The 23,373-nt window shown below is 42.6% G+C and overlaps 1 protein-coding gene and 1 long non-coding RNA gene across 2 annotated transcripts in view; both read left to right on the top strand.

Annotated features, from left to right (window-relative positions):
* The window catches only part of LOC120990160, a 954,651-nt gene that overhangs the window by 418,125 nt on the left and 513,153 nt on the right, over positions 1 to 23,373 (top strand). The gene's annotated exons all lie outside the window — the stretch shown is intronic.
* The window catches only part of PDLIM3 (PDZ and LIM domain 3), a 75,722-nt gene that overhangs the window by 27,775 nt on the left and 24,574 nt on the right, over positions 1 to 23,373 (top strand). The window contains 3 exon segments of the mRNA XM_040418747.1: positions 8,919 to 9,070; positions 17,043 to 17,115; positions 22,481 to 22,548. Of these exon segments, the coding sequence (XP_040274681.1) occupies positions 8,919 to 9,070; positions 17,043 to 17,115; positions 22,481 to 22,548 (293 nt within the window).

Genomic DNA, 23,373 nt, shown 5'->3' with positions numbered 1-23,373 from the left:
CCTGTGTGTGTGGTTTATGATCACAAACTTATCAGTTAGACACACCTTCCTAGTTTGGAACTTTCCAATCACTGTCGGATAGGCGTGTACATGTGATAAGGGTGGTAATGTCACTACATTAACCAGAATGTACTTCTGCTCCTGTTGTAATGTCACCTACTCATACTTAGATGGCACTGTTGTATAAGCTATTAGCATCATACTATAAAGAGTTAACTACGCAATTCTGACTTAATCTTGCATTCTATACATTTGACATCTAAAACCTAAATCAAAGCTAGAGGCAGTGCTCCAGACAAAAGAAAATGACCAGGAGCCATTGGCTCCTAAACTAAAAAATTTAGTCGCCAAATTAAATTTTTTAGTCGCCAAATTTAAAATGCATATAATAAAAAAAAAGGACTTTAAGAAGATGAGACGCAGGTCACAGTAGTGAGCCAGCACTACATATTGGAGAAAACATCACCACATGCCTCTCACATCCAGGGACATCTTCTGGGGGACAAGGTGACTAAAAATGGCGAATTGCGTGGTTTAGAGGTTTTTTTTCTGTTACGGCCTTCACCGAGCGGAAATATTTTTTTATATTTTAATAGCTCACACTTTTTGGGACGTGGCGATATGTAACATGTTTATTCTTTATTGTTTGTAAATTTTTTATGTAAAACTGGGAAGTGGGCCATTTAAACTTTTAGTATTTTGGTGTTTTTTTTTTACTTTTTATTTAATAACCATTTCTTCCCTTAGGGACTAGAACCTGGATCTTTTCATCCCTTGTGCTATTCACCCTGATAGAGCTCTATCAGGGTGAATAGGATCTCACACATCTCCCTGCTGCCCTGTGCTTTGTACACACAGCAGCAGGGAGCTGAACATGGCAGCCAGGGCTTCAGTAGCGTCCTGGCTGCCATGGTAACGATCTGCGCCCCAGCACTGTAATCTGCCACTGCCACCACTGGAGGGGATGGGACCCTGTGGCCACCATATAACAATGGGGGGGGGGGGACTTGTGGCAAGTGATAATGGGGGGGGCAAGGCTTTGGGGGGGCGCACTGCATCACCAATGAATGTAATTAAAGAGGACCTTTCATAGGTCCAAAGAATATGAACTTAGTAGCAGGCTGCATAGAGCGGCGCCCAGGGATCTAAGTGCACTTACTATTATTCCTGGGCGCCGCTCCGTTCGCCCGCTGTGGCCCCCCGGTATTTTCAACATTCAGAGCAAGGAGGAGGAGATGCCAGTGTTTCTCCGTCTCCCTGACAGCAGCGCTGTCCAATCACAGCACGGAGCTCAGAGCCAGGGAGAAAAAAAAACTCCCTCGCTCTGAGCTCTGATTGGACAGTGCTGCTGTCATGGAGACGGAGAGACACTGGCGTCTCCTCCTCCTTGCTCTGAATGTTGAAAATAAAGGGGGCCACAGCGGGTGAACGGAGCGGCGCCCAGGAATAATAGTAAGTGCACTTAGATCCCTGGGCGCCGCTCTATGCAGCCTGCTACTAAGTTCATATTCTTTGGACCCATGAAAGGTCCTCTTTAACTCCTTTATACAATTGTCTGCAGCGGTATCACAGACCCGGCACCCGGCCTCAATAACAGGGCATGCGATCTGTGGCAATTAACCTGTCAGATGTGGCACCTGAGGGGTTAATTGCCGCGTATCGCATGCCCTGTTATTCAGGCCGGGTGCCGGGTCTGTGATACCGCTGCCTATACTTATGTTTTACATTCATTGGTGGCGCAGTGGCGACAGCTCCTCCCCTCCTCCTCCCTGCTATATCCCCATTGGTGGTAGTGGTGGCCGCGTCACAGTGGAGAGGGAGGGACTTCTTCCTTTCCACTGTGCTACTGAAGACTAGAGAACTTAGGCTGCGCAGGAAAAAAACTAAAAAGTCTTGTCGCCATCTGCAAATTGTAAGTCGCATTGGCGACCATTTTGGTCGCCATCTGGAGCCCTAGCTAGAGGGATTAATTCTGACACTTCTTGCCAACTGCGGACAGACTTCTAGGCGCCCCTTTGAATGTTTCTCACATAGTTAAATTTATGTTATAAATAATAAAATGATAAGCTTGTTTTCTCACAGAGATATCTGTGCCTCCTCTGCTATACCAACGGTTAATTGGTTGTGAGTAAAAACACCACATCTTTACAGATATTCATTAACAAAGTCCATACCCAAACTGTCTTCATCATATAATAGGAATATATGCCTTCCTAAGAATGCATATATATAACAGATACATATGTCTTATTGATTTTCATATACAAAACTAAGGTTGATTATAAGCGTATATAGATATCACATCTTTTCTGCCTCATTAATAAATACCAAACTGTAGAGGTAATTAGCACCAGCTGCGTCTAGAAAGCACTCTTATCTCCTGTCATAAATCTATAAGGCCCCTTTCACACGGGTGAGTATTCCGCGCGGATGCGATGCGTGAGTTGAACGCACTGCACCCGCACTGAATCCTGACCCATTCATTTCTATGGGGCTGTTCACATGAGCGGTGATTTTCACGCATCACTTGTGCGTTGCGTGAAAATCGCAGCATGCTCTATATTCTGCGTTTTTTTACGCAACGCAGGCCCCATAGAAGTGAATGGGGTTGCGTGAAAATCGCAAGCAAGTGCGGATGCGGTGCAATTTTCACGCACGGTTGCTAGGAGACGATCGGGATGGAGACCCGATCATTATTATTTTCCCTTATAACATGGTTATAAGGGAAAATAATAGCATTCTGAATACAGATCGTGGACGCCATTCAAGTAAATGAGTCCGCATCCGTGATACAGTGCGCACACAGACAGTGCCCATATATTGTGGATTTGATTTCCACAGCACGAGCAAGGCCGGTACACGGTCATGTGCATGAGGCCTTATGCACGGATTCCTGATGATATACCATCAGACACAAATTATACGCCAATGTGAATAGCTCTATTTATTAACATACGCAGAGGATTCCAGTGCATAAAATCTGGGCCATATACGGATTGCAAATACACTTGTGTGAAAGAGGCCAAAAGACATTTTTCTCCTGCTCTCTCCATCCCCTACCTAGTGCTGTCTGCAGTTCAACAATGTCAAAAGAGCCTGGGAAGCATAAACCTTGTTACAAATTCCTTTTAATACAAGACAGAATAAGTAAAGGGGAATGATCCTGTAAAAATCTTTCTAGCAACAAATTACCAACAATTAGAAACAAACCACACTGGTACATGATTAACAAAATTATTTTTTTTATCTTACTAATTAAAAGTCTGTTAAACTGCATGCTGTGTGGCTATTGACCACGGAGAGTAAGAGATGTGGAAAACCAGCCTTATGCCTCTTTCACACAAACGTATTTTATTTCTGTTTCCATTCCATTTTTGCGGTTTCCGCTTGCGGTCCGTATGCGGAATCATTCATTTCAATGGTTCCGCAAAAAAAACGGAATGTACTCTGTGTGCATTCTGTTTCCGTATTTCCGCTAAAAGATAGAACTTGTCCTATTATTGTCGGCAAATAATGTTCCGTCACTCCATTCAAGCCAATGGGTCCACAACAAATACGGAATGCATACAGAACACATCTGTACGTCATCCATATTTTGCGGATCCATGCCCACGTGTTTACTGTTTACAAACATTACAGTACATTAGTTATGATTACAAATTTTCTGTTTCCGTTTGCGAATCGGATCGCATACGGAAACCATACGGAGAGGTTTTTGCGGAAATACAGAACGGAGACAAAAAATGGAACAATGGATCCATGAAAAACGGACCGCAAAATACAGCAAAAGGGCTTGTTCACACGAACGTGCCGTATTTTGCGCTCCGCAAATTGCTGATCTGCAAAACACGGAAGCCGCCCGTGTGCCTTCCGCAATTTGCAGAACGGAACAGACGGCCTATTATAGAAATGCCTATTCTTGTCCGCAAAACGGACAAGAATAGGACATGACTCATAATTTTTGAGGGGCCACGGAATGGAGCAAAGGATGTAGACAGCACACGGAGTGCTGTCCGCATCTTTTGCGGCCCCATTGAAGTGAATGGGCCCGCACCCGAGCCGCAAGAAAATGCTGCTCGGATGCGGAACCAAACCACGGTCATGTGAATAAGCCCAAATACATATGGTCGTGTAAAAGAGGCCTTAGGCTCATGCAGACGACCATAGCCTGTTTTGCAGTCCACAAAACACAGATACCAGTCGTGTGCATTCCATATGTTATGTCAATTTTTTTGCGGGTGCAACGGAACCGACATACGGATGGGAACAGCACACGGTGTGCTGTTCACATCTTTTGTGGCCCTGTTGAAGTGAATGGGTCTGCATCCGTCGCGCAAAAAATGCAGATCCGATGAGGAAAAAAAATGCATTTGTGTGAATGAGCCCTTAGACTAGTTCAGGGCTCATACAGAAGAGCAATTTTCATGTCTGTGTGCTGTCTGAATGTAGAAAGGGCAACACGCAGACTGATCATTGACACATTAAGTCAATGGATACTGATGTCTGATATTCTTCACAGACCATCTGACCGTGCACAGAAATTCACAGCATGTACTATTAGGGTCAATTCACACATCCGTAGTGTATTGCGGATCCGCAATACACCCGGCCGGCACCCCCATTTGTGTGGTGCCCACAATTGTGGACAAGAATAGGACATGTTCTATTTTTTTCCGGAGCTGCGGACCGGAAGATTGGGGGGGCGCTCCGGAAATGCGGATGCGGAGAGCACATAGTGTGCTCTCAGCATCACTTCCGTCCTCATAGAGAATGAATGGGTCTGCAGCCGTTTCGCAAAATTGCGGAACGGATGCGGACCCATTTGCAGACGTGTGAATGGAGCCTTATGTTTTACACTAGACTCACCTGCTCAGACAGCTTGCAGACGCCACCTGGGTGCGGTCTATTTTTCATGAATGTTGGGTTTTTTACAGAAATGAAAAAAGATGACATACTAATGCCATATGGACAGACAGAATGCAATCACAGACAAAACAGACTCAACACAGATGGAAGATTGTTTCAGTGGACATAAGGCTGCTTTCACACAATCAGTGTTTGGTCAGCGATTTCCATCAGTGATTGTGAGCCAAAACCAGGTGCGGGTCAAAAACATAGAACAGGAGGAAATCCTTCCATTATACCTAAACTCTGTGTAGGCTCCACTCCTGGTTTCGATTCACAATCGCTAATGGAAATCACTGATCAAACACAAATTTATCAAAGCTGGTGTAAAGTAGAACTGGCTTAGTTGCCCACAGCAACCAGTCAGATTCCAACTATCTGAAATAAAACATGGAATCTAATTGGTTGCTGTGGGCAACTAAGCCAGTTTGCTTTGCACCGGTTTTGATAAATCCACTCTAGAGGGTTTTACATTGTTTACTTAACAAAGAAGAAATCATAATCAAAATATTCACCTGCCTTTGTTCTTTTCATGTTTTACGCTGAGGCTGCAGTTTTGCCGCATGATTTTTAACATGTTTTACCAGTGAAAACCACGTTGCAAAAAACACTTGCAACTTGTGCATTTTTGCTGAATCTCAGATGTACAGCAACAGTGACAGTGTGCGCACCCCCTTTTGTCTACCAACTCTGAGTGACAGAGTATTACCTTGACATTCAGGCAATAGCTACACGGCAGCACCTGTCGGGGCCAGGATCGCTGAGCAGTGGTAATCCCATAGAAGTCAAATAAAATCCAACACAGCTGGATTCCTTGCGACTGCTGCTGCGATCCCATTAATTTTTATGGGATCACCGCTACTCAGGGATTCTGACCACGACAGGTGCCGCCATGTAGCCCTTGCCTTACAGCCTTGAGTATGTTCGAATAGGTATATACGTGGAAGAGGGAGAAAAACGGACATGCACTAAAATGTGAGTGACCAAATTCAAGGATCTCAGCGTTTGACATGAATCATATAAATGCTAAAGCACCTCCACAAAAACATTTTCTATATTATTAGGGAGTGGCTCACAAAACACTGTTGTAGCAGAGTATGAGGGCAAAGGCTATGCTTAGGGCAGGGATCAGCAACCTGCGACACTCCAGATGTTGTGAAACTACAATTCCCAGCATGCTTCATTCATTTCTATGAGAGTTCTTAGAAGAGCAGAGCAAGTATGCATGCTGGGAGTTGTAGTTTCACAACAGCTGGAGTGCCGGAGGTTGCCTACCCCCGGCTTAGGGTATTAAAATGAATAACTGGCACATTGCAGGACACCTAAATAAAGTGGGATGCTGATTCAGATACACTTACAAATCTGATTAACTAACCCACTTTTTGTTGAATATCTGAAAATGTTTTAACGGTGATAACATTTCTAGTTGTTAAAGAAAGATGTCATAAGGTAACAGGTTGAGACCAGAACAGGGCTAAAGCTGAATAGAAGCGCCCAGCACAACCTGCATAAGGAAGCCGTTTTTACGCTAAGGGCCAGTTCACACGTTTTCTGGTGCTGTTTTTCATGCATAATCCGTTAAAAAAAACGCCTCTGAAAAGTCTCCCATTCATTTTAATGAGGCAGAACTTTTTTTCCCCCCACGGAATCCACACTGAGCGGAATCCACACTGATTCTCTCATTGAAATGAATCTGAAGCCAAAAAAGTAGGAAGCAAGAAAAAAACTATCCAAAAACCACACCAAAACTCTGCAGAAAATCAGCACGGATTCCACACTGATTTTTTCAGCACGTTTTCAAAATCCGTTGTGTGAACATAACTTAAGTGGTGATGCATACAGCAATAAAGACATAGGCCTCGGCCACACGGCAGTGATTCCATGTTCTCCATAGACAGCACACATACCCATTCATTTTAATGTGTGTTTTCACACATCAGTGTTTTAGCACAGTCCATGGTTTAGCACAGAAGCATGTACTATTTTGTCCGTGTTTATGGATCCCTCATGTCTATTATAGTCTATGGGTCCATGAAAAACATGGACGCAACATGAATGCCTTCCGTATTTCTTGGCCCATTAAGAGGAGATACTCTGAAAATTAATTTTCAGCTGTGCAGTGTCTGTGGAACATGAATGACACCGGGAGAGCAAAAAACGTAAACCTAGATTTTCCACAGAAATCTTCACTGATGAATCACTGACCATCTTATCACAAATTTCATCAATGTGTAAATGAGGCCATAGGAACAGATTTGCTAATCCTGTTGAAAACATAAATGTAGATGTGCCAAAGTGCCTAATTTTTCAACAGAATTTTGTGCCAAAATTCTTATATGCCATCTTGTCAATGTGAACTGAATCAAACCCAACATCCAGAGCATCAATCAGGTACTGAAAAGAAATCTATTCTGTAAGGTCTTGAGGAGTCTGCAATGTACCATTATGCTGAACTGCTTCCTGAAGTCGAGTCTTTCTTCTGATCTTGCCCTGGTGAACCAACATGGAATACCAGTCCTTTTTCACAAGAACGATACGGATTAGGTCCGGATGCGTTCAGTCAGTTTTGTCTGCGATTGCGTTCAGTTTTTTCCGTGCGGGTGCAATGCGTTTTGATGCGTTTTTCACACGCGTGATAAATACCGAAGGTTTACAAACAATATCTCTTAGCAACCATCAGTGAAAAACGCATCGCACCTGCACTTGCTTCCGGATGCAATGCGTTCTTCACGCAGCCCCATTCACTTCTATGGGGCAAGTGCTGAGTGAAAAACGCAGAATATAGAACATGCTGTGATTTTAACGCAACGCAAAAGTGATGCGTGAAAAACAACGCTCATGTACACAGATCCATTGAAATGAATGGGTCTGGATTCAGTGCGGGGGCGCTATGCGTTCTCGCTCGTGTGAAAGGGGCCTAATACCTCTCAACCTCAAGGTTTCTGTGATGGATAGAATCCTTCTCAAAAGGAAACACATAAAATTGGAAATGGTGAATCGACTTTTGAATTAACCCTTAGAGGATCAGGCAATTTTCCTTTTTTTTGTGTTTTCATTCACTCCACCCCCCCCCCCCCCCCCCTCTTCCCAGAGTTGTAATTTATTTTATTTTTCCGTTCACATAGCCTTACGAGGGCTTATTTTTTGCAGGGCAAGTTTTACTTTCTAACGGCACAATTTGTGGTTGCATACAATGTAGTGGGGAACAAATTCCAAATGGGGGGGGGGGGGACGGGGGGGGACTGGACTATTTTTACGCCATTCACCATGCAGTAAAATTAATTCTCTTTATTGTGTAGCTGCTCCTTAGATCTAGGATTGCCGTATAACTTCGTCCTTGCAAAATACCTGTAACTAGAAGGCTCGTTAGAGACCCAATATTAGTATCCACCTGATTAAGAACCCTGGAACCAACATAGCAATGAACAGTCTCTAAAGCTGCGCCTCCAGTAAGATATGTTTAGAACAATCTCTATTATGAAGGTCTAAAAAATAACAGCTGCGACTACTAAGGAAGTGGGAGAAGTCCCACCTGTGAATATTCAGGAAGTTGTGAGGGGCAGCTTTGACTTTTGGGAAAGCTGTGGAGGGATGGGCTGTACTGAGAAAGTGGGTGGTCAGGTCTGATGACAGCGGAGCTGTATAATTGGAGAGGCGGGTGAGGAACCAGATATTTACTACTTCAGGAAAGAATACTGCTACGAGTGCTATTATTGATCATGAGTAGAGATGAGAGGAGTCCTCTCCTGCAGAACGAAAACGGGACGGATCCGTTTTGCAGCCCATAGACTTCTATTATGATGGAATGAATAATGGAATGCCTCTAAAAGGTATTCCGTTATGCATTCCGTCATAGAATTGCGTTACGGTCCGTGGTAACGGAATCCATAACGCAAATCACCTTTTACCAACAAATGAAGTGTGAACGAATTTCATAAGCGGAAATTTGCTTATCTCTAATCATGAGGATGTTTTACTAAAATTCATGTAACTTGTCTGTTTAATTATTTCAGATATCACCAGGAAGCAAATCTTCTGTTGCTAATTTGTGCCCTGGGGATGTGATACTTGCCATTGATGGATACAGCACTGATAACATGACACACGCTGAAGCACAGGATAGGATTAAAGCTGCAACGGACCAGCTCTGCCTAAAGATTGACAGGTATACAATTTCTATCAGTTATAACACCCGGACTGTCACGGCCACGGTTATGGTCGTGACTCCTTGGGAGTCGCATACAGTTGCCCGCGGTTTTGGTTGTTGTGTCAACCGCAGCTGAGGCATTATGTAGTTGGCCTCGGTGCGGTTGCCGCGGACAACAGCCTTGTGTGCGGTTCCCGGGGAGTTGTTTTGGATGCACGTTTGTATGTCTGGTGTGCACTGTGTTTTATGTTTGTGTGCGCACGGACATCATTCCCCGCACTGTGGTTACCCGTGGCAACCTTAGGTGGTATTATGTACATGTGGTGGCAGTGTCCCGGCCTTCGGGCTGACTCCCTGGACACGTGTGCCACCCATGTCGTTGCTTGCGGCAACGGCCACAGTGTGATCTGTTGGACACTTTTCCTTTTTGTGAGTTTCCCTTCTGTGGTGTGTGTAGGGTTAACTCCCTTCCCAGTGTGTGTGTGTGATGTCACTGGGTGTGTCCTTCCTTTGGGTGTGGCCACTTTGGGCCTATATAACCTCTCTCTGTGGCAGGGCTCAGGAGGTTGCTTCAGCATGCTTGCTGATAGCAGCCTCCTGTGTTTTTCCATCTGCCTGTGAGAGCCACCACTGTGGTCATAGATTTAAGTTTAAGTTTATGTTTATGTCTCTTGTATGTCATGTTGTATGTGATGTTTCTGTTGGGACCTTCCTTGTCACTTTTGTGCAGTTTACGGTTCTGGATTCCTGTTGCTCAGGGATCCAGTCAGCAAGGCTGTGGCAGGTTGGAGGAACTTCTAGATCGCCTGCCATACCCGTAAAACTGTTTGTGTTCCCCTTTTTCCCAACAGCTTGGCCAGTGAGACTCCTGCTCCTCCGCGTCTAGGAGGAGTAGGTCGTCTTACCCTGACTCCTAGCGCAGGGACCGGACGGAGGGTGAGTTAGGGATCCGAGGTTCCTGCGCATGGGTCCTCCTACCTTTAAGGTCGGCCCATGCAGTTAGGAGTTAGGGTCAGGGTAGGGACGCTGTTAGGAGGTGACCTGCTCCCTATCCTGTTCTCCTGGCCGAGTAGGCCTACAGCATCTGGTATTGCACGGCTGAGGATTTCCCCCATCCTCAGCCGTGACACGGACACACAGGTGTTAGCTTACTGATGTGAGGCTAGAGCTCTTATTGCTGATTATAGTGAGAAGTTTTCTTAAAGGGAATCTGTCCCCTCTCTCACTGCCTATTAAGTGCAGGACTACATGAATAGTACTGCTGCCCCTGACTCCAGATCACTAGGTTATGTGTCCATACTATCCCCAGTTCCTCCGCTTTGTGTCTGCATACCGGTGCTGGGATACATTGTGAGGACTCATCCCGGAGTCCTCTTTATTATGTGCACATGCTCATGAGTCCTCACAATGTACTCCAGCGCCGGTTTCAGGCACACCACATGGGAACAGGGGTGAGCATGGACATGTAATTTGGTGATATGCAGTCACGGGCACTTAATAGGACTCATGACAGGTGACAGATTTCCTACAAGAGCAGTGCTTTTAATGTCACCTAGAACATCAGTGGTGATAATCTCTCTAGTTGCATCCTATTAATAATCACAATCATAACCACATTACACTTAAAGGAGAATCATTTAACAAGTCCAGAAAAAAAAAAATAATTGCATTCCAGGCCAAAGGAGATTTCCCTTCAGTGACATATATTACCGGTACTTATTTGTAGGAAATAAAATTAAATGTTAGATTTTTGATAGTCCAAGTGATGGGATCTCTACTGAAATACAGAAAATCGCTCCATTCAACTGATCTCACCCTGCAGGCCTGATTAGAGACAAGGGGATTCACATTCTCTTGATTGGTGGACAGCTTCTCATCAAACTGTCTACAGAGAAAATATGAAAAATATAAACTCCTATAAATAACCCAAACACCATACGAAATAATCCACAAGAAAACTTTATTGTTGCACATACATCAAGACAATAAATATGATAAACCTATATCGAGAAAGTGCAAGAGTATGGGGAAAAACGTGCATCCCCAGCAACCACGGGACTAAATGTAGTTAAGTAATGCAGCTATACAGCCTATGTGGACTAATGCCACCTGCCCATAATATTATAAATAATCGGTACCAACAGGCATCCATATGGACTAAAAACTAGGAACACCTACATTGTCTCCTAAGAGACACCGAGTCCCACCACTACAGCTGAAAACTGAGTAAACATATACAGTACATACCTGGGTGCAGGAGACCGGCCCAGAGAAAATATGAATGTTACTGGTTAAAGAAACAGCTTTCAAAAGCATGCCCCATGTTTTCATACTGCATTAGGAGAAGCCTATAGAGAAATCCAAAAAATGCCTATTTCATGGTCACCAGCTTTTTTTAACTATGATGCCTTTTTGGCAAAGCGTGCAGTACAAAGTTATCCTAGACTAGGTGGCACTTTGATGGGAAGAAGACATAGAGAGATGCAATTTTCTGACTGGATCGTTACTCAAGGGAGAGAAGTTGAAAATCTGCGCTTTTGTAAAGACATAAGTGAAGAAAGGGGAATGTCCTTCAGCTCACCACACAATTTAACGGCCCAGGTTCCAGGAAGCCAAGTGCATGGAGGAAGCCGCTCCGGAGACGGCGAAGTAAAAACTTGGGGAGTCATTTATTAAACAGAAATACGCCTATATTAGGCATATTTCTGGAGCAGATTGAGGCGCAAAGGTCCTTTGCACCACAATCTGCGACTTTTTCCCGCTTATGCCAGGTCTAAAAAAGTGGGCGGGGAAGGGGACACTCCAGCAGGCCTGTTTTATTTACCAACTGTTTTAGGCGTAGATGTAGACCGAGCCTCTAGGTGCGGAATCAACGCCCTCATAGCACCTAGAGGCTCATTAGCATATTTTAAAAGTGTGTTTTTATAGGAGAACGGCGGCAGGGACACAATTATAAATCGCACTGTTATGTACTGCTGACATTCGCACATCGCTAATGTCAGTCAGCTACATAACAGAATTTCTGTGAGAGAAACCCTTTAATTGTAATTTAGTTAATATTCTTAACCCCTTAAGGACCAGGCTCATTTTCACCTTCAGGACCAGGCCATTTTTTGCAAATCTGACCAGTGTCACTTTATGTGGTGATAACTTTAAAACGCTTTGATCTGAGATTGTTTTTTCGTCACATATTGTACTTCATGACACTGGTAAAATGTAGTAAAAAAAAAAACATTTTTATTTATAAAAAAAAAATACCAAATTTGCCCAAATTTTTAAAAAATTTGCAAATTTCCAAGTTTCAATTTCTCTATTTCTATAATACATATTAATACCTACAAAAATTGTTATTACAGGGTGGGCCATTTATATGGATACACCTTAATAAAATGGGAATGGCTGGTGATATTAACTTCCTGTTTGTGGCACATTAGTATATGTGAGGGGGGAAACTTTTCAAGATGGGTGGTGACCATGGCGGCCATTTTGAAGTCAGCCATTTTGAATCCAACTTTTGTTTTTTCAATAGGAAGAGGGTCATGTGACACATCAAACTTATTGGGAATTTGACAAGAAAAACAATGGTGTGCTTGGTTTTAACGTAACTTTATTCTTTCATGAGTTATTTACAAGTTTCTGACCACTTCTAAAATGTGTTCAATGTGCTGCCCATTGTGTTGGATTGTCAATGCAACCCTCTTCTCCCACTCTTCACACACTGATAGCAACACCGCAGGAGAAATGCTAGCACAGGCTTCCAGTATCCGTAGTTTCAGGTGCTGCACATCTCGTATCTTCACAGCATAGACAATTGCCTTCAGATGACCCCAAAGATAAAAGTCTAAGGGGGTCACTGGATATGCGAAATTGCTACATGATGATGTGTTTCCCTCTTCATGCACTGAAGCTGGCACGTTCCCTGGGTTTTTCCAGCAAGATGGTGCACCCACCACCACATTATGGGTTTCGGGTCTGAGCATTCCTAGATGAACAGTTTCCTGGAAAGTGGATTGGTCGTCGTGGGCCAGTTGAATGGCCCCCAAGGTCTCCCGATCTGACCCCCTTAGACTTTTATCTTTGGGGTCATCTGAAGGCAATTGTCTATGCTGTGAAGATACGAGATGTGCAGCACCTGAAACTACGGATACTGGAAGCCTGTGCTAGCATTTCTCCTGCGGTGTTGCTATCAGTCTGTGAAGAGTGGGAGAAGAGGGTTGCATTGACAATCCAACACAATGGGCAGCACATTGAACACATTTTAGAAGTGGTCAGAAACTTGTAAATAACTCATGAAAGAATAAAGTTACATTAAAACCAAGCACACCATTGTTTTTCTTGTCAAATTCCCAATAAGTTTGATGTGTCACATGACCCTCTTCCTATTGAAAAAACAAAAGTTGGATTCAAAATGGCCGACTTCAAAATGGCCGCCATGGTCACCACCATCTTGAAAAGTTTTCCCCCTCACATATACTAATGTGCCACAAATAGAAAGTTAATATCACTAACCATTCCCATTTTATTAAGGTGTATCCATATAAATGGCCCACCCTGTACTTTAAATTTCCCATATGTCTTCTTCATGTTAGGATCATTTTGGGAATGACATTTTATTTTTGGGGGACGTTACAAGGCTTAGAAGTTTAGAAGTAAATCTTGAAATTTCTCAGAAATTTTCAAAAACCAACTTTTTAAGGACCAGTTCAGGTCTGAAGTCACTTTGTGAAGCTTACATGATAGAAACCACCCAAAAATGACCCCATTCTAGAAACTACACCCCTCAAGGTATTCAAAACTGATTTTTACAAACGTTGTTAACCCTTTAGGTGTTTCACAAGAATTAATGGAAAATAGAGATACAATTTCAAAATTTCCCTTTTTTGGCAGATTTCCCATTTTAATATTTTTTTTCCCGTTACAAAGCAAGGGTTAACAGCCAAACAAAACCTCATTATTTATGGCCCTGTTTACAGAAACACCCCATATGTGGTCGTAAACTGCTGTACGGGTACACGGCAGGGCGCAGAAGGAAAGGAATGCCATACGGTTTTTGGAAGGCAGATTTTGCTAGACTTTTTTTTTTTTTTACACCACGTCCCATTTGAAGCCCCCCTGATGCACCCCTAGAGTAGAAACTCCAAAAAAGTGACCCCATTTTAGAAACTACGGGATAGGGTAGAAGTTTTGTTGGTACTAGTTTAGGGTACATATGATTTTTGGTTGCTCTATATTACACTTTTTCTGAGGCAAGGTAACAAGAAATAGCTTTTTTGGCACCGTTTTTTTTTGTTGTTATTTACAACATTCATCTGACAGGTTAGATCGTGTGGTATTTTTATAGACCAGGTTGTCACGGACGCAGCGATACCTAATATGTATACAATTTTTTTATTTATGTAAGTTTTACACAATGATTTCATTTTTAGTGTCTCCATAGTCTGAGAGCTATAGTTTTTTAAGTTTTTGGGCGATTATCTTAGGTAGGGTCTCATTTTTTGTGGGATGAGATGACGGTTTGATTGGCACTATTTTGGGGTGCATATGACTTTTTGATCGCTTGCCATTACACTTTTTGTGATGTAAGATGACAAAAAATTCCTTTTTTTACATCGTTTTTATTTTTTTACAGTGTTCATCTGAGGGGTTAGGTCATGTGATATTTTTATAGAGCCGGTCGATAAGGACGCAGCGATACCTAATATGTATACTTTTTTTTATTTATGTAAGTTTTACACAATAACAGCTTTTTTAAACCAAAAGAAAATGATGTTTTAGTGTCTCCATATTCTGAGCGATTGTCTCAGGTAGGGGCTCATTTTTTGCGGGATGAGGCGACGGTTAGATTGGTACTATTTTGGTCGCTTGCTGTTGTACTTTTTGTGATGTAAGGTGACAATTTTTTTTTAATTTAGCAGTTTTTTTTTTTTACGTTGTTCATCTGAGGGGTTAGGTCATGTGATATTAGGTATAGTCGCGTCCGTATCGACCAGCTCTATAAACATATGTCTTTTCCCTATTTTTTTTTTACAATTTTTTGCTACTTTATTTTTTTTTTACTTGAAACTTTAAATTTTTTTTGTAAAACTTTAATTTTATAAACTTTATTTTTTTTCACTTTCTTTTTTGTCCCACAATGGGACAGGGTCTGATCCTTGTTTCAATACAGCACAATACATCTGTATTGTTCTGTATTGAACTGTTAGTGTCTTACACTGTAAGACGCTAGCAGTTGCCTAGGAGACCTAGCCTGGGGGCTGGGCCTCTAAGGCTGGGTTCAGACCTGAGCGCATTTGATATGCGCGTTTAACGTGCGTTTTTGTTGCGCGTTTTTATGCACGTTTTTTGCAATAGTAAACGCGCGTTTGACGCGTGTTTGTGTGATTGACTGCAGTGTCCTATGGCCACAAACGCGCGTCAAAACGCCCCAAAGAAGCTCAAGAACTTGTTTGAGCGTAGGGCGTTTTTCAGCGCGTTCAAACGCGCTGTAAAACGCTCAAGTGAGAACTAGGGCCATAGGGAAGCATTGGTTTTCATCTGTTGAGCGTTTTACAGCGCGTTTGAACGCGCTGTAAAACGCTCAAGTGTGAACCCAGCCTTAGGCTTCCGTACATGACAGGCCCCAAGCCTTGGGGCTGCCATGGCAACCATCGAGTCCCCGCCACAGCAGCGCGGGGACTCGATGCATGAGGTGAGGGAGCGCAAACCTCCCATATGCCGCGGTCAGCGCTGACCACGGCAAATGAGGGGTTAATCCACCGGCATCTGCGTTATCGCCGATGCTGGTGGATGCAGCAGGGATCCGGCTGTCAGTAACCGCCGGATCTCTGCTGCTGACCGAGAGGACCGAACGCGGGGGGAGGAACGACTGCAGGGCGAGAGCGCTCGTCCTCGAGCGCTAAGTGCCGGCGTTTGAGGAAGAGCATTCTCGTCTTGGGTCGTCAAGGGGTTAAAGGGGTATTCCAGCCCAATAAAAAGATGCAACCAGTGAATGGCTGAGCTGCATTCCCAGCTATTTATTGCTGTTTTAGAACATCAGCAGAAAGAAGAGGACTGCAGGTGACTAGGCACCATTGGAAGAGCAGTGGTTGGGGGGGGGGGGGGGGGGGGGTGTCAAAGTGAATATAAGCCATTTTATTTTTTTTTAACTTAAAGGGGTTGGCCACTTTCTTGTTATTGTTGACCAAAGTGTATATAAGATGATTATATGGCACTTACTAATATAGCCTTTGTGACCAGGCAAATCACCTCCATGTGATGTCTCCTCCATTCAGATACACTGCCCCACCATTTGCACTTGTTCTGTTTAGTGCAGGTGCAGAGTGTTTGGATGGAGGAGACATCACATGGAGGTGATTTTCCTGGTCACATGACCTTCCATCAGCAGCCATTTTTTGGACAAGATCTCTGTGTAGACAGCACAAAAGACGTTGTGTACCTTACAAAATACAGAAAATGGTGCAGAATTTCAACACAGGCTATATTGGCAAGTGTCATATAATTATCTTATATACACATTGGTCAACAATAATCAGAAAGTGGACTACCGCTTTAATTTTTTAATTTTCAGGCCATGGGACATTGTTTATAGAGCTGGAATACCATATTAAATATTACAGGGTCCTTCTGTGTCTGACTGAAGTTACAGACTATTATCTTGCTCCTCAGTTTCTGCAAATGTAACTAATGTACAGCTTTGATATATTACACAGCAAACATTAGTTGATACAACGTAAAGTTGTTCAGCCATAAAATATTATTTTGAAAACCACTCATGTGGTTATAAAATAACAGCCAAAGATTGGCCACAATGGTCACATAACCCCTGTTACGGAGCTGCTGGGGATCTGTAAAGAGAGTACAACTTTGTTTGCTATTTTAAAACATTCTAGAATGTTTCTAAATAATTTTTCATGGCTGGACATCGCCTTTTACAATATATGGTGTATCTGCTAAAGCGTATGGGTTTTTAACTGTATGCGTTTTTCTTCAGAGCTGAAACTAGGATGTGGTCTCCGCAAATGTGTGAAGATCCATATAAAATAAACCTTGAATCTGAACCACAGGTAAGGATAACTACTTGTTTTTTGTGTGTTTTTTAAATATTGATGTCAAAAATTGCCTTTGTCATAGTTTTTGACTTACTTACAGCCAAATATTCTTAAATTATACATAAGTTAGCTGTCAACCTTGACTGAGCCATCAAGTGATCTTAGTAGGAAGAGGAGGAGGCCGCTGCCAGACTCCTTTGAAAGCAGCTTTCTCCCCAAGAACAAAAGCATCAGGAAGTTAAAATCCAACTGCCCAGTACTTATCTCCCCCACTGGGGAAAAGTCAGCAGGCACCAATAACCCACTAGTCTACAATCAGATGACTGGTTTCTTTTCTGCATCCGATACACATTTTCTTTGCTGGTCAGACACATTAATTTCAATGGGGCCGCAAAAGATGCAGACAACACACCATGTGCTATCCGTATGTCCGTTCCGTAGTCCTGCAAAAAACATAGAACATGTCCTATTCTTGTCCGTTTTGCAGACAAGAATAGACATTGTTACAATGGGTGCGCAAAAAAAAACACGGATGCAACACAAACGTCACATGGGCGTCATCAGTATTTTTTGTGGACCTGTGTTTTGCGGACCGCAAAATAGATATGGTTGTGTGAATGCACCCCTAGATGGACAGTCGGTCGCCCCCAGTCAAAACTGGCAGGTTTTGGCTAACATACATCTAAGGCCGAATGCACACGGCCGTGTTCCGCGGCCGAGAGCGGTCCGTGGTGACCCGGCCGGGATTCCTGCTGACAGCAGGGGCGCACAGAGTCATTGGTTGCGCTCCTGCGGCCGGGTCACCACGGACCGCTCTCAGCCGTGGAACACGGCCGTGTGCATGAGGCCTAATATGTATGGGCAGATTAAAAGAATCCACTCAAGCACAATGGGAATATACAAAACCATAAACATACTACAGTAGACAGGGCTCCCACCATGGTAGAATTAAAGTTGCAAGGTCACCAAAATAGCCCTAGCATAAGGGACACAAAAGTTTTCACAACATGATTGTTCTATTAAAACTGCACACAAACAACCAACTCAAATAAGGCCGCCATGCAATGTTCAAATAATACCACTAAATAGTGCTAAAATAAAAGCGCATATAATACTACAAGTAAATTCGAACTAAAACTCCTATATGGTTCTAAAATAACAACAGTGCCCAAGTAACATTTCCTTTATAGAGTGCCCAAATAATATCACCATATACAAATGAAAATAATACCACCATTTAAAGCCCAAATAATACCGCTAGGCCAATTTCACACAAGTATATTGAGTCCAGGAAATAGGCTCCATGCGACAGCTGTATTTTACAGATCAAACAGTGCTCCTCTCCCCCTAAGGCCTCATGCACACGACGGTATGTATTTTTCGATTTGCAAAAAACGGATCTGCAAAAGATATGGATGACATCCGTGTGCATTCTGTATTTTGCGGAACGGAACAGCTGGCCCCTAATAGAACAGTCCTATCCTTGTCCGTAATACAGACAATGACAGAACAGGTTCTATTTTTTTGCGGAACGGAAATGGAACGCACACGGAGTACCTTCCGTTTTTTGGACACGGAATGAAAATACGTTTATGTGCATGAGGCCTTACACACAGGAACATAAACATTTATGATGCTGTGTGTTCCTGTCTGACCACAGGTCTGTTGTCCAGTACTTATATAATACCATGAGTACAGTTTTGGAGATGTGCATTCAGGCAGGAACACATGGTATCATAAATCATTATCATGCTGCACAGTATTCAGTCGAAGAAATACAGCTGTCACACAGAGCGTGTTTTCCAGACTGAATACACTCATGTGGAATGGCCTTACGCATATGCCACACACTCAGATATCCAATCCCCATTGTACTCCTTTACTCATATAGGCAGTGGTTGCTTGTTGTATAGACTCCTATAATCTGTAAAACTTGACATTATAGATTGTTAGGCGGGAATCACACGTGCAGTTTTTACTGTAGTATTATATGCAGTTTTAGGAGCCAAAGCCAGGAGTGGATCGGAAAAGTATGAAGTAAAACGCAGATATTTCTGCAGTATGGGTGCATTATTTATGCGTATAACGTGAAAAATACACTTAAAATACACTTCTAATTGCTTTCAATGGGGAACCGCAGTGGGTAGCATCACATGGATTTGCTAACTCGTGGGCGAATTTCGTGGCATTAGTACACAATGACCTTCCCAGCACATATTTCTGCTGTGTGAACATACCCTTAGGCCCCTTTCACACGAGCGAGTATTCCGCGCGGATGCGATGCGGGAGGTGAACGCATTGCACCCGCACTGAATACCGACCCATTCATTTCTATGGGGCTGTGCACACGAGCGGTGATTTTCACGCATCACTTTTGCGTTGCGTGAAAATCGAAGCATGCTCCTCTTTGTGCGTTTTTCACGTAACGCAGGCCCCACAGAAATGAATGGGGTTGCGTGAAAATCGCAAGCATCCGCAAGCAAGTGCGGATGCGGTGCGATTTTCACACACGGTTGCTAGGAGACGATCGGGATGGAGACCCAATCATTATTATTTTCCCTTATAACATGGTTATAAGGGAAAATAATAGCATTCTGAATACAGAATGCATAGTAAAACAGCGCTGGAGGGGTTAAAAAAAATTAAAAATCATTTAACTCACCTTAATCCACTTGATCGCGTAGCCCGGCATCTGCTTCTGTCCCCTTTACTGAATAGGACCTGTGGTGAGCATTAATTATAGGTCAAGGACCTGTGATGACGACACTCCGGTCATCACATGGTACGTCACATGATCTTTTACCATGGTGATTCACCATGGTAAAAGATCATGTGACGTACCATGTGATGACCGGAGTGACGTCATCACAGGTCCTTGAACTATAATTAATGCTCACCACAGGTCCTATTCAGTAAAAGAGACAGACTGAGATGCCGGGCTACGCGATCAAATGGATTAAGGTGAGTTAAATGATTTTTTATTTTTTTTTAACCCCTCCAGCGCTGTTTTACTATGCATTCTGTATTCAGAATGCTATTATTTTCCCTTATAACCATGTTATAAGGGAAAATATTACAATCTACAGAACACCGATCCCAAGCCCGAACTTCTGTGAAGAAGTTCGGGTTTGGGTACCAAACATGTGCGATTTTTCTCACGCGAGTGCAAAACGCATTACAATGTTTTGCACTCGCGCGGAAAAATCGCGGGTGTTCCCGCAATGCACCTGCACATTTTCCCGCAACGCCCGTGTGAAAGAGGCCTTAGGCTACATTCACACTACCGTATGTATTTTGTGGCCCGCAAAATGTGGATCCGCAAAAAATACGGATTTTTGCAGACAAGAATAGGACATGCTCTATATTTTTTGCTGGCCACGGAACGGACATACGGATGCGGGCAGCACACGGTGTGCTGTCTGCATTTTTTGCGGACCCATTTAAATTAATGGTTCCTCATCCAATCTGCAAAAAAAAAAAAAAAAACAGAACGGACGCGGAAACAAAATACATTCGTATGAATGTAGCCTTATGGAATAATACAGTCTGTGCAGAGGTCATACAATAAGCATTCTATTGGTTACTATACCTCCTTTTACATTATTGTAAAAGCTCCTACTACTGCTAAAAGGTGCCAAAGAGAAATATCAAACAATACAGAGCTTCTAGGTGCTGCCCCCAACATCTCAGACCACAGACAGATGTCTATGCTGCAAATTCACCCCTGGACGTGGCTGGATGTGTGAGCTCAGGAGACCAGTGCTATAAGAGAGCAGGACTGATTACTAAGCTACTGGGAAACCAATATATTCTTCTTTTTGTGAACAAATGAGGTGTTTCGATTAATAGATGTTCTGTAACATTTGGGGAGAACCTAAAATACAGGTCTTAATTTGCTGAACATTCTAGAAGCTTCTAAACCCTTTTCCGAAAAAAAGTTTCTAACATAATAACATTTAGAGATATTTGAAAAAACTGAAATGTGATCTGAAAACATTGGGCGACTACATTTACAATTTGTTGCCTACGTTTACAATTTAAGGAAAACGTAAATTCCTTTTAGCGACCAGGACAAAAAAATAAAGATGTGAATTTTATTTACTACCCACATTTACGGATCTACTGAAGGCCATCCCCAGACTTCTTGGGAATCCATGGTTCACAAGTTAAGAACTGTTCTAACAGTAGAAATGATGTGCATGCAATGCATATGGGTGAAATATACAGTAAACAGTAGTGCCTTTGCTTGCGTGTGTTTAATCCGCATGAATTGTGCTTTGGTGTGTTTTATCCAAATTTACGCAGGAGTTCAAGCCTATTGGTACAGCTCATAACAGAAGAGCGCAACCTTTTGTAGCTGGTGCAAATATTGGTGACAAAAAGCAGGTAGTGAGTTCTTCCTATAACACCCCAATTGGGCTGTACTCATCTGGCAACATTAAAGATGCCTTCCATGGACAGATGAGAGGTCTTATTCCTAATGCAGATCAAATGTAAGTAGAATATGCAATAGCTATGCATGCAAACCCTTTGATGCACTTTGTAAAAATAATGCTAACTTTATGTATTTCACCAGTTTTGTATTCCATTTTATATGTTTAAAAGTTAATTGGATGTGCAATGCAAATGAAATAGGGCTCAACAGTTTGGAATGTTCACCGCTATAAGAATGGAGTTCTGCGTCTGCCAGACACCTCATGCCATGCTTACTTGCCTAATGAAACAAAGAAATGTGCATCCTGGATCTCATTAATGTTTCACTTGGCAGATTTTAGAAAAATTAAGACACTTTAAACAGGCACTCCCACATATGTAACCTGTATTTGTAAATCACCCTCTTTCTTCTGGTCCTCATCTATGTCATGTGACCATCAGAGTGTCAGTCACATGACACAGCTGAGGACCAAAAGGGAGAGGATAACTCACAAATATAGCCCCCAGTCAGAAGCTCACTTTCATGACAATTTCCATTATGTACCTTTCTGCGGTTTTGTGGGAGTGCTCCTTTAAGTGGTCTGCAGCATACAGCTGTAATTTTAGTTTAATCTAGAGACATCTTGCTTAAGGTAGCAATACGGGTAAGCTCAGTATAAGACAGTGTATCAGCTTTGCTTGGAGTGTTTCTTTAAGAAAATGATTGGAATGTCCGAATATATATTGATATATCTTTCAAAAACACCTGTACCAGCAAAAGAAAACAACTGCAACTACTTTCCAATAAAGTCAGGAATAAAGCACTTGGTAAGAAAATTACACATACAGCAAAAGATAAAACATTTTCTTGGAGTGTGCCCTTATTGTTTGAAAATAATGCATTGTTCATCCTTAATTTGAAAAAATATATATATTTTTAAGGTTTACATTTATATTTTACCTACAGGATTTGGGATACTTTGAGCACAAGCATAATATCAGGCCTAAGCCTTTCATACTTCCAGGCAGGAACAGGTTATAATCATTTGACTTATTTGTGTTGTATGCATGATACCAGTGTGCATTCTGTTATTAGTAACATCTGAGTGTAAGGTTCAAGATGATTTTGGCAAACCAGTAAAGCACAGTGTATCCTTTTTATATACTGTATACAGTACATAAAAACATGATAAAAACAGTACAAATTATACATGATAAAATACCAAGCTTAGGCTATTTTCACACTTGCGATTACATTTTCCGGTATTGAGATCCATCATAGGATCTCAATACCGGAGTAAAGCGCTTCAGTTTTGTCCCCATTCATTGTCAATGGGGACAAAACGTAACTGAAGAGAACGGAGTGCACCAGAATGCATTCCGTTCCGTTTGGTTGCATTCCCATACTGGAGAGAAAACTGTAGCATGCTGTAGTTTTCTTTCCATCCTGGGATGCGGAGCAAAACGGATCTGGCATGACCCACAATGCAAGTCAATGGGGATGGATCCGTTTTATCTGACACAATAGAAAACTGATCCGTCCCCCATTGACTTTCAATGGAATTCATGACGGATCCGTCTTGGGTATGTTAAAGATAATACAACCGGATCCATTCATAACGGATGCAGATGGTTGTATTATCAGTAACGGAAGCGTTTTTGCTGAGCCCTGCCGGATAAAGCAAAAACACAAGTGTGAAAGTAGCCTTAACATGAACCCAGACAACCCCTTTAATTTAGACTAGTATATTCCACACCAAGGCCGGTGTCACACGTGACTGATAACCTGAGGATTTGCTGTTGTGGATTTTCATGGGGCAAATCAACAAAGTTGTACAGTACCAGCAAAGTGGCTGAGAT

This window comes from Bufo bufo, chromosome 2, assembly GCF_905171765.1.
Source record: "Bufo bufo chromosome 2, aBufBuf1.1, whole genome shotgun sequence".
NCBI lineage: Eukaryota > Metazoa > Chordata > Amphibia > Anura > Bufonidae > Bufo > Bufo bufo.
This window is presented reverse-complemented; position numbering and strand designations above follow the sequence as displayed.